Consider the following 12,787-nt stretch of genomic DNA (forward strand, 5'->3'; position numbering starts at 1 on the left):
CCCAAAATAAGTGAATAAGGAAAAAACATATAATTTTTAAAATTATAAATAAAATTTTCATTACAAGTTTTAGAAAGCCAATCTGACAAGTCAATAACAGTTACTCCTTTCAAGGAAAAAAAGTTATCTGGATTTGTTCATTAATTTCCCTCATATTCAACTTTCTAACATTTTATTGCTACTGAAAAGTAACAAAACACTTTCCAAATCTGAGAATTTTGTAGAACACATATAATTTCTCTATTGTTGGTGCAGGTGACAGAAAGAGGAGGAAGAGCAGGAGAATGAGTACAGTGGATGAGAGGAGACAGACAGCAGATGAGTAGGAGATCAGGTTTTGAACAGCACATTTAAAATTCCAAGAAGCAATGCATTGTTAAGTTTAATTCTGTCAAGCTTAACAAATAGACTCTAACCTACCATTTCGTCCATTTTGCTTTAAAGTATTTGCAGAAAGCTGGATGGTGCTTCCATGACCCATGGATTCTGGAAATTTTAAGTCTTCCAAGTTTCCTTCTGTGCTCAGCCTTGCAACTTCCAACTCTGTCAATGGCAAAGAGATATCAGCGCTTACTGAGAAATACTGCAAAGCTGAGGTAATTTTCTAGGTCACTGAAAAAGTCCTGAAATCAAAATACTGGAATTAATGTTCTATTTGTCATGCTTTACAGTAGTTCAATCTTTTATTTAGAAAGTATGATTTTATAATCAAAGCAAATAAACAATGAATATCAGGTAAATAAGAATACAGTTGTATCAGTTATAAAGTAAAAAAAGAATGAAAATTCCAGCTCAAATCCTTATACGTGGTCATTGACTTAAAGTTTATTTTCAAAATATTATCTTTATTTTATGAATTAGATATAAATACCTTTAAAATCTAGAGCTGCACTATTATATCAATATTGATCTATATTTAAATCTAATAAGTTTGAAACAGCTTTATCAATTCTTCTGAAATAAAACTGTCAGGTACATCCTATACGCAATAAAAATAGATTTACACTCCTATGAGCCAATAACACAGTTATCAGAAATTATTTTAACCCTTAACTTAATGAATGATTTCTTTACAGTATGTAATTCAGAGACATTCCTATTATGACTGAAGTAGCCCATAAGCCCTGTCTTAGGAAGATAAAATTTTAAATAGTATGATACATACATGTATGTACATATAAACAAATATACATTAAAAACAAAACAAAAATGAAATGAACCTCACTGTAAGTGATCCCATGCTAATATACCCAATACTGGAATGTCCAAAGGAGGATCACATACATAATTATGAGGTCCCTTTAAGCCAATGACAGGTGATATCCTTTTAATGACAGAACAAGAACAGAGTACTATTCATAATATCTAGGCCACCATAGATACTTGCTTTTCCCTCTTCTGCTGTCCAAGGGTCTCTGGCCCTTCTGTACAACAAAGGCCACTTACGGATATTGTCTGTGTTCTCCCTGACGATGTCAGTCTTCAAAAGGTTATCAGCCAGCACAAAAGCACTTTCCTCCACGGTGTCAAGCAACATGGTGGCTGCACGGAGCTGATCGCTGGTAGTCAGGTCTCTCCACGCATTCAAGGCTTGTGGCTGAAGGAGGTTGTTAACTGTCTCGACCATGGCCTGCAAGAGGATGAACACAATGACAGAGGTCTCCAGTGACCCCGCGGAGCTGTCAGAGATCCAGGCGTACATGTTGCCCGGCAAGCAAGGATCAGAGGTGTGCACGAGTTCAGCATTGTCCCAGCCTCCCCTGTGACATGCCGCAGCAGAAGTGTGCATTATTTTGTCCTGTAAAACCCGAGCTGAGGCTTTGCAAGGCAAGAGGAAAACCTGCCTTTGTTTTGAAAGGACGACAGGCACAGCCATGCTTATTTCTTAGAATCGACAGCAAGGCTTCAATAAGACTCGAAATTATTCGGCTGGTGAACTGTTGGCAAGTGATTTAAACCAACACCTGTATCACATCACCCACAGAAAATAATTTTTTTTTCTATACATCACCATAAAACTAGATGCTGAACACAATAGAAATCAAAAGGATGCCCATAGATAGGCCAGTAAAAGAATGTGTTGCCTACAGGTTGAGGCTTCACTGAGCAAATCAATTTTTTTTTTTTTTCTTAGCCAGCTGGTAAAATGTCAGAATGGGGAAAATATCAAAGTGTACATACTCCCAGGGGCTCTGGCTGTGTTATGTGTGGAGAGAAACCTTCACACTGTTTACTGTTGGGCAGGGGAATCAACAGTGGGAACTTGCTACGTATGGCCCTCAGGTGTTTTTCCTTAAAAAAAGCAGCAGTAGGTACACTCACACATAGAGATAAAGCACCACATTTCACATGGCTTTATCCAAAAGAATCGCCTCTGTCGTTATAACTTGAATATTTCCTGTGGTTAGCTTTATGCTCTAGGTTACAAAGAAAAAACAGTTCTCCCAGTCAGATCTTCTTAAGGTTTCATTCAAACGCAGAGGATTGCAAAATAGAAAAATACAACATCTGAAGTTTGAAAGTGATCTTCCCTGAACCCTTTGATTACGAAATACCCATCTTCTCCAGAAATAAAAGTTGAATAAACATCCAACACAAGCACTTTCCAGGCAGCACCCCGGAGCTTTAAAACAGGACTCCCATTATTGACACGTTAGGAGAGGGGCTGGGAGAGATTGGAGAAACGGACACGCATGCACTGCAGTGTGTTCTGCTGGCTGGGGTTTTCATAGTCAGCAAGTAACAACTGTTAAAAACTCAGCTTCATAATGAAACACCTTGGCTGCCAATTAACACCAGCTTCAAAAACTCATTTGCCTTTTGATAAAAGTGGCTTTTCTTGATATTCTTCCCAGCTATTCCAAGTTCTGGCCAAAAACCTATTTCACTAGACTTTTATGTAATAGTCCTACTTGAGTACTTTGTATCATTTAAAAAAAAAAAAATCTCTCATGAGTCTAAGGAAGGGGAATTTTCACCTAGTGTGCTTAGCTCTGTCATTCGTTCTGAGTTTAAAACACGACCTGGAAGCCAGACAAAAGCATCTCTGGATCACAACAAAATGACCTGCTTTTCAGGAAGTTCTCTGACACCAACAGGATATGCCGAAAGGTGGTGCCATATAGAACAGAAACAGATAAAAAGTAGTTCAGTATTTTCTAAAGCCAAATAGAGAACATCACTCTGTAGTGCAAGGAAGTATTCTCTCTGGGATTGGATGATCCTCTGAATTCATTAGAAATGCTCTGAAAATCCCACATGCAACAGGAATCATGCCTGTTCTTTCAGGAGCGGCCATTTTAACATTAGCCCATAATCCTACATTGATTCATTTTAACCTCACCCCAGGGAATATTTCTCTGAAGATAATAATATTTCTATTCTGGCCGTTATTACTTTTCATTTTTTAAGTTAAAAAATTAAAGAAAAAAAATAAGAACAAGAAGCACCTCTGATCAACTCAGAGAACGGGAGAGCATAGCAACATATGTATTACTAGTAAATAGTTTACAATGTGTGTTCAAAAGGCGTGAACAAACTAACCTGTTTTTTGCTAGTGATACCCCTCAAGTAAGTAAAACTTAATGATAACATTATAATTAATAAAATTTGTTTAAGCTTTCCAACGATTGCTCTCATGTCCCAGTTACCAATTTAATGAAGGCCAATTAAATAGTCACAACTCATCCTATATAATAAAGAGGTAATATGAAAATTGACCCTCCCACCCTCGCACAAGATGGTCACCCCTATGTTGTCAAAGATGGCCACCACAAGATGGCCAGCAGAGGAGAGTAATTGTGGGTGATCAGGCCAGCAGGGGAGGGCAGTTAGGGGCGACCAGGCCAACAGGGAAAGGCAGTTGAGGGCGACCAGGCTTGCAAGGGAGGGCAGTTAGGGGTGACCGGGTTGGCAGGGAAGGGGATTTGGGGAAACCATGCCTGTAGGGGAGGGCATTTGGGGGCGACCAGGCTGGCAGGGGAGGGCATTTGGGGGGGGGACCAGGCCAGCAGGGGAGGGCAGTTGGGGACCAGGCCTGCAGGGGAGGGGAGTTGGGGGTAACCAGGCCGGCAGGGGAGGGCAGTTAGGGGTGACCGGGCTGGCAGGGGAGCAGTTAGGCGTCGATCAGGCTGGCAGGCAGAAGCGATTAGGGGCAATCAGGCAGGCAGGTGAGCGGTTGGGAGCCAACAGTCCTGGATTGTGAGAGGGATGTCTGACTGCCAGCAGTTGGACATCCCCCGAGGGGTCCCAGATTGGAGAGGATGCAGGCTGAGCTGAGGGACACCCCCCCCTCAGTGCACGAATTTAGTGCACCTGGCCTCTAGTCAATGATAAAAGGATATCTATATTTTGTTTTCCTATACATTTACGGTATACATTTATACATTTTTATGCACAAATGATGATCTCTGATCATAAAACATTTTGTCAAACTAGTCATTTACATTGCTTTTATAAGGTCAACACCATCTCTTTAAAAACAGGTTAATTTTAATTTTATTTGGTTACAAAGACATGAGTCTAACTATACGTAAAACCAAGTTGAATGGGAAATGTTCAAGAAATTTAAATTGAGGTACTAGGACATCATTTTAATGTTCAACAACTCTCACTGATTTCTCTTTGCTGCTATAGATATTTTTCTGACCTAAAATTTAAATTCTAAATTTGGAAGAAAATAAGATCAGTCCAGAATTTATCTTAAAGAAATGTATATTCTCAATGTGTTGATCTGAGGGGAAAAAAATCACCTAATGGTTTGGACATCGAAATAACCTAAAATTTTGAGAAGTAAATTTAATTAGCAATGTCCTTGCCAGAAACTAAATAATAACTCACTTTATTATCTCTTTAAATATATTTTTTACTTACTGCTTTTAGAGACAGGCAGAGGAAGGGAGAGAGAGAGCTCGAGAGAAAGTGAGAGCGAGGAGAGCAAGAGAGAGAGAAACATCAATTTGTTGCTCCACTTACTTATGCATTCATTGATGATTCTTGTATGTGCCCTTATGGGAATCAAACCCGCAATCTTGGCATACTAGGACGATACTATAACCAACTGAATTACTGGGCCAGGGCTCATTATCTATTAAAAATTACCAGCAACTAAATAGGAAATGGATGCTGGAAATTTGCATTCTACTTCGGCCACCAAAGTTCAATGTGCCTTCGGACAAATTTATGTTTTTTATCTAATCAACGAAGTGTCAACTATACAAGAAAATTAGTTTGATTATGTTTAAATATGAGCCTAGATAGGGACATCCACTATTAGATTATATTATTCTGATTATATAGTTTACTGACTAGACTCTAAAGTGACTTTTGACTGTTTCTAAAAATCAAATATAAATTAGAAAGTGTCAAAAATCAGATTCAAACCAGAATTATGGACATACCATATTCTTCTGGACATATTTTTGCTTTATACAACATTTTTAGACCTCTTATAATTATTCAGATCTTAAGCAAATCATTTAACTATTTTTACTAATATACTAGTAATTGTAGGTTTGTTAAATCATTATAAACTATATAATCACACTTTACATATTTCAAAAGGGGGAGGATTTAGTTATTTGTTATAACTATTGTGAAATATTTGGGGAGAAAACTAGCTATATATTTTCCCCAAAACAACTTTTGTCATTATTCAAAGAGCATGTGCTTGTGAAATAGGCTAGGACCGTGATCGGCAAACTGTGGCTCGCGAGCCACATGCCGCTTTTTGGCCCCTTGAGTGTGGCTCTTCCACAAAATACCACGGCCTGGGCGAGTCTATTTTGAAGAAGTGGCATTAGAAGAAGTTTAAGTTTAAAAAATTTGGCTCTCAAAAGAAATTTCAATCGTTGTACTGTTGATATTTGGCTCTGCTGACTAATGAGTTTGCCGACCACTGGGCTAGGAGGCCTTAGCAAAAATACAAACAGGGATCTATGGTGAGAAACGTCAGTGTCACTTCCTACCCAGGAGAGCAGTACATCTCAAAGGAGGCACGCAGGGTCACCTGGGGAACTCATCCATCCCTTGCCCTTCGCTTAAAAACCAACAAACTTAAGATCCCAATAGAATGAATGCCTTGTGAAAAGATACATAACTTTACCACTGTTGGATTTTTCTAAAGACAAGCTTTTTAGTCATAAGCTCATCCAGGTTTTCGCTCAAGTTACCAACTGCTCAATAAGGCCTTCCATTATTGGTATATCTAGGAAGAATCCCCTCACTATTAAATCTATTACCTGGTTTGTTTTTTCTGTACCATGTGTTATTACCTAAAGTATCATATATTTATTCATCCAAATGACTATTTTAGATCTGTCCTTTAAGAAAAGTCTGGCTTTTGACTAGATCATGATGTTCACAGGAAAGAGGTCTTGTTCATTTGTGTTTTCCCCGGGGAAATTTTAGTACCTTGAGATATTTTGGGTATTCAATAAATGCCCACTAAGCAGATAACCTACATTTACTATCAAATTATTAATGACCTTATATACAATAGGAAAACTGAAAACATCCTCTTCTGGTTCTGGAACTTTTTGCCAGGTCTCCTAAGAAGTCTTCTGAAAGAATAAAGTGCTCAGATACACCACCATGGTATGGGAAGATAGCAAGCTAAATTAGAGGGAATTAAAGAGATAACCAGAGCTCAAAGAGAAAAACAGAACCACACATTATTGTAGTTAATGTGGACCACTATGCGTAACAGTATATTCCAAAATGTTAAGTGTATCAAAGCTCACTTTCAATATAATTCAATGAGGTTTTATTAAATATGTAAAATATGCATGCTATGCAAAGAACTAGGGAATTCACCCTTTGATGGAAAGAGATGGAAAACATACACTGTACTCTCAATTTGCCTAAGGGCCAAAGGTCAGCACAAAATAGAGCTATAAACTTACTGCAGATGGAATAAAAGAGAAATTCTTGCTGAAGAGGATCAAGAAAAGATCCCAGAGGTGTTTGCTTTTGAGTTAGACTCTAAAAGATGAATAAATTTGTCTTGATTATGATGAGGAAATTTGAGGCTAAAGGACATAATAAGCAAGTTGATGATTTTAAAAAAAGGATAGAACATGAGTAGGGTTTGGGATAAGGAGAATGTATGGTTCACAGAAAGAGTGTGAATATGGTAGAAAAATGGTAGGTAGAAGTCAGGTCTTTGAAGAACTTCAGCATGATAGAATTTGGGGCTTTACCATAGAAAATGTACTGTCATTAAAAATTTTTACACAAAGTAATTATATGTTTAGAGCTCTTTTAAAGCAACACTTCCTCTGAAAATGTATCAAAGAATGACTGGAGAGCTGATTTATGAAGCCAAGAAAAATAACAAAATGGGAAATAAATTCTATATAAGTTCATTTTTTTAACATTCTTATGTGTTAAAACAAAACAAAATTTTATATATTATTAGGCAGCCTATTAGAAAGTTAAAAGCAATGATTTCCTATGATGAAATTTAAATTAATACATTGCTGGCATTCTTTTGAACAATGCCTAGAAATTTTATTTTACTCTTTATTTCCACATCTTTGTTTTTTTTTATGTGTTCTCCAGAATGCAACATTTCTTTAACAATATATACTAAAATCATTTTGCTGACCATTGCTTTTAGTTTTACTATATATTTTATATACAGTGCTATTAAATATTTTTCTTCATGATAAAATCTCAGCATGTGTAGAGAAAGAAAAATAAGTTTTCAGATGTTCTCTGCTCTCATCTCCTATTTTCTGACTATATTTATATTTTTTTTATATTTAGTTATAATTTGAAAAAATAAAACAACTTTTCCTTTTATTCTTCATTTTTTACTTCTTGATATGAAGTTTATCTTTTGAGGATAAAATATAATAGAGCACAAGTTTAAGATCATTACTGAATAGGCACAGTGTACTTATGTTTAGGTATTGACTCAAATAAAAATTTTAAAGGTCAAGTGTTGGGAGAGTCTTTAAAACAGTTTTGAACTTGCAGGTTTTTTTATTAGAAGTCAAGTTGAATGATTGATATTTACACATCTGATCAATAAACCTAAGGTTCCTTTTATAATCATTGTCATTTAACATTATTAAGCATCTAAAAACTACTAACCTCTGAACTCCCTTTTATATTACAGTGAAGTATTGGCATTTTCAAGTCTTAATTAAAATTAGATTGCAACTGACCTTAATATGATAAGAAGATCTGTGGAACAAGATAAAACTAAAATTTCATAGAAAACACTCTGTCTCTTCAAGAGACCTCTTGTTATTTAAAAATGTATTATTTTTAGCAAGCTGTAATTGACTTAGTTTACAAATCTCATGTATATTTAAATTGATTGAATGCTGCCAAATCTCTCTATATATAAGCCTAATATGCAAATAGACTGAACGGTGGAACAACCAACCAACCAAACAACTGGTCACTATGATGTGTGCTGATCACCAAGGGGTGTGCGTGGAACATGGCAGGGGTCAGCAGCAGGCTCCAGAGTGCAGAACATGGTGGGCATCGGCTGTGGCAGGATGGTGGAGCAGGTGAGTGGGGGTGCCAGACCAAGGCGGGGCACAGGTTGCTGTCATGGGGCAAGCCTCTGGTGGTTACTGAAAATTCTTTGCTCCCATGTGCCACTGTCCCACCTGGTGCTCGCACCTGCTGCCAATGCCAGAGCCATTGCTCGCACCTGCTGCTGGCGCCCAGAGCCGGTCCCGATCACTCAGCACCATCAGCGAGTGTGAGCAGTGGCTGCCAGCCCCGATCGCCCCTGAGGGCTTCTCCACCTCCCTCTGCTCTTGAGGGGCAATTGGGGCAGCAGCCGCCACCACTCGCACCTGCTGATGGCACCGGCCCTGCTTGCACCCGTTGCTGGCACTGGCCCCATTCGCTCTGCACTGTCAGTGGGTGTGAGCAGGGGCTGGCGCCGTCAGCACGTAGGAGCAGCAACAGCAGGAGCGGGGCTGCCAGCAGACAGGGGACCAGGGCTGTAGTGGGAGGGGCTGGGCGGGGGTGCCGAGGATGGGCCAAGACCTGCCCCTGTGCACACCGCAGCCTCGCAGCCCACAGTTCCTTTTAAGGTGCACGAATTCATGCACTGGGCCCCTAGTAAATCTATATTGTGTTACAGGAATTAAATGGCGCTATAAACTTGATTTAAAACTCTTGCTAACTCAACATTCATTCAACAAATATTAACAAAGTGTTTTCAATTGGAATGCTGAAAGATAGACAGATACATTCATTCTCCCTCAAAATTATAACAATATAGAGAGGCCAGACAATTACACAAATAATTAAGATACAGCATGACAGGCATTATAATAGTGGAAACACAGGGTTCAAGCTCTGTATTGGAAAGGCTCATGAAGTATAATTCCAACTTTAAAATCCACATTAAGTAGACAAGCAAGGTGCAGATCATGTGCTTATAGGTATAGCAGTGAGAGACAATAGGCCCCTCAGAGAAACTGAAAATAATTCCTTATGGAAGAGCCAAGCGTGCAAAGGGTTCAATGGCTAGATTAGTGAGTGAAAGCTAATTGTCAAAGAGGCTTTCAAGCCATGTTAAGTAAGACACTTGCAATTCTTCTTAAAGGTAACAAGTCACTGAAAAATTAAAAGTAGGGAAGTGATATGTTATAATAGCTAATATTTATTGAGTGTGTTCCAGACTCTCATCTGAATGTTTTCTATGCATCAATTGCTTTAATTTTGACAATAACCCAGTGAGGTAGATATGATTATTATCCTCATCTTGCAGTGAGAAAATTGAGACTCAGAGAAGTAATTTGCTAAAGGGTAATTAGCTAACATAAGGCAGAGCCAGGGTTCAAACTCATGCATTCTGGCTCTGCGGATGGAGAAATTTGATATTCCAAAGATATTTAAAATGATTTGTTGATTAATTAAAGTCAGTTGCAGACAGCAATAAAAAAGTACGGTGCACAAAATTTGGAAATAGGCAATAAGGTGACACTTAAAATGAGAATAAAGGAAGAGGAGCACAAATTTCCATTCATTGAAAGGTAGACAGTATAAGTGCATGTGGGGGAAGACAGTTCAGTGCATGTGCTGAACATGATGAATTCAGAGTGCCTATTTTGAATGCAAAGGACTTGAAGCTTGCCAATTACAAAGGTCTAGAGAAGCCTTGTCGAAGAGGAAAGCCTCTTCCTTGTTATGTTCTGTGATTGGGTCTAAGAATTAAGCTGACATATGATACATTAAAAGAAGAAAAGCACAAACATTTTATTTAATATTTTTATGTACACACAGGAACCTTCATAGGAAAAAATGAAGACCTGAAGAATCAGTTTGGACTGAGAGCTTATATACTTTTTAAAACAAAGAATGACAAATTTGTGAAGTGGCAAGATAAATAAAAAAGGTTTAAGCTTCTAGCAGCAGTAAATTGTGGGAAAGTGACTAGAAAATACATAGGGGAATCAAATGGAAGATAAGAGTTATTTTAGTATGTTTGTTTTCAAAGATCCATTTTGGCATTGACTGCCTGTCTCTGGTGATAAGAATGTTCTCTTTCTGGTACATGGGAAATTTTATGATCTGCTTTTAGACAGAAAGAAGGCGAATATCTACTGTTTCTCAATGGACTTCATCTCAAAATAATCAATGTGCCAATGTAGCATATTTTGGGGTAATGTTCTTAACACCTTCTGCCTTCAGGTTACTCAAATATCTGACATTGAGATTTAGGCATCATAAATTTACATAAGCTTATTAAAGCCATTGATATGTCTGACATTTTCCAGATAAACTGAGTACAGGGAGAAGAATTGATGGCCCAGAAATGTTAACAATAGGAGAGAAAATGCAGAAAGAACAGTTGACACCTGAGATGAAGAAAAAGTAGCTAGAACAACAGCTTAGTATTACAGAAGTCACAGGAAAAGGGCTTCCATCAGTTTCCAAATGAACTCAAACATAAAAGCATCCCAAAGGCCATTCTTCTTTAAATAATAATAACACCAGATTTCTTTCTGGGTAATTGGTAGAATGATTGTAAAATAAAGAGAAAAACCACAGAAAATCTGCTTTTGAAGGATAATCATTTCAGTGTTATACATCTTTACTTTGAAGTAGGACATTTTTTTCATTGAATACATTTTTTGTGCATGTTTTTTTTTAGCATTTAATATGTACCAACATTGTTTTAAACACTTGGGATATAATTTGAACAAAGCTGAGAAAAATAAATCCTAAAACTGAACTTTCTGGCAAGGAAATTAAAAAATAGATAGATGATAGCTAGCTAGATGATAAATAGATAGATAATAGATGATAGATATATGATAGATAGATAGATGATAGATAGAAAGATAGATAGATAGTAGATAGATAGATAGATAGATAGATAGATAGATAGATAAAGAGATGATAGAGAGATGACAGATAAAAGCTAAGTACCATGTAAAATAAAATTTAAGAAGGCATGATAGAGAGATCTAGAGTCAGGGGTTGGGGAGAAGGTGGCCCATGGTTTCATGTAAGATAATCCAAGTAGGTAGGCCTCAATGAAAAGACAACAATTCAGAAAACACAAAGTTGTTGAGGAAGTTAGCCATGCAGATATGTGGAGCAGATATTCCAAGCAGATTGAACAATTGAATGAAAGTTGCCAAGTGAGCACATGCTTTGCATGCTCTAAATGCAAAGGAGGCCACCTTTGGATCAAACAAAAATAAACTAGGGTGGGAATGAGCCACATTAACTGAGTAGGTGCAGGCTGCATGTGAAACTACTTTGCGGGTGGAGATTAGAAATTCAGTTATGGCCATGGAATACTTGGGGTGCCTATTAGACAATAAAGATGTTAGGAAGTTAGCTTGAAAATTAATTTAGGAGTTCAGGAGAGTGGTCTGTTCTAGAGATAAAATGTGTGGGTCACAGGCAAACAGGTGGTTGTTAAACCAGTGAGATCACCAAGGGAGTGACTGCACAAGGAGAAAACAAGAGGGTTAACTATTGAGCTAGAGGGCACACCAAGCTTAAGGGTTTGGGAGAAGAGAAGGAACCAGCAGAGGAGGCTGGAAAAAAACAACAAAATAGAAGGAAAATCAAGAGAATGAGTTGTATCAAGGAAGAGGGGGTAAACAACGGTCAGATGCTTCTGACGGGTCAATAAAATGGATTGACAACTGACTCCTGAGTTCAGCAGCATGATGTCATTAATGACCTCAACAACTGCAGTTGCAGTAAAGTGGTGGGGGCAAAATACTGATGAGGTGAATTTAAGGGAAAATGGGAGAGGGATTGGCAATAGCGAGTGTAGACGTGTTTTGAGGATTTCTACTGCATTGGACATACCAGTAGGCAATGAGAATGCAAGCCTGGTAAATGGTAAATATTTAGAAGTCACTTTGTCTTGCTAAGTACAATTTAAAAGGTCTTGAGGATAGAGAAATAAAAGTAGCACTGTTCCTTCCCAAGGAGCTGAGACATAGGAAAATGAAGAGATATTAAAAGTTTGACAATTGCTATAATAAGAGGAAAACTGAGGGTGTTGTAAATTCACAGAAGAGGGCATTTATCCAGACTAACTGGGACAAATAGTGCTTCCTTAAGGTAACTGACATATAAAGTGGGTGATGGCAGATTAAGTCAAAATTACTGAGATGAAAGGATCAGAAAGGAGAACAAATCTAGAAGTAATTTAAACAAAAGATATTATGACCACAAAGTCAGAGAGACATGAACTGCCAGTACTTATGTGGTTTGGGAGTACAGAATCCAAGGATGTGGGAGGCAATGGTTAAAAGTGTGGGAAATCAACAAAAAAGAGTCA

At 37.8% G+C, this 12,787-nt stretch overlaps 1 protein-coding gene across 3 annotated transcripts in view; it reads right to left on the reverse strand.

The window, feature by feature from the left end:
- ADGRL3 (adhesion G protein-coupled receptor L3) overlaps positions 1 to 12,787 on the reverse strand; it is a 492,939-nt gene that overhangs the window by 107,375 nt on the left and 372,777 nt on the right. For all 3 annotated transcript variants that reach the window (XM_054728772.1, XM_054728769.1, XM_054728767.1), the window contains 2 exons: positions 1,447 to 1,630; positions 421 to 543 (listed from right to left, as the gene is read on the reverse strand). In XM_054728772.1, coding sequence (XP_054584747.1) covers positions 421 to 543; positions 1,447 to 1,630 — 307 coding nt within the window. The remainder of the gene's footprint in view (positions 1 to 420; positions 544 to 1,446; positions 1,631 to 12,787) is intronic.

Source organism: Eptesicus fuscus, chromosome 2 (genome assembly GCF_027574615.1).
Source record: "Eptesicus fuscus isolate TK198812 chromosome 2, DD_ASM_mEF_20220401, whole genome shotgun sequence".
Taxonomy (NCBI): domain Eukaryota; kingdom Metazoa; phylum Chordata; class Mammalia; order Chiroptera; family Vespertilionidae; genus Eptesicus; species Eptesicus fuscus.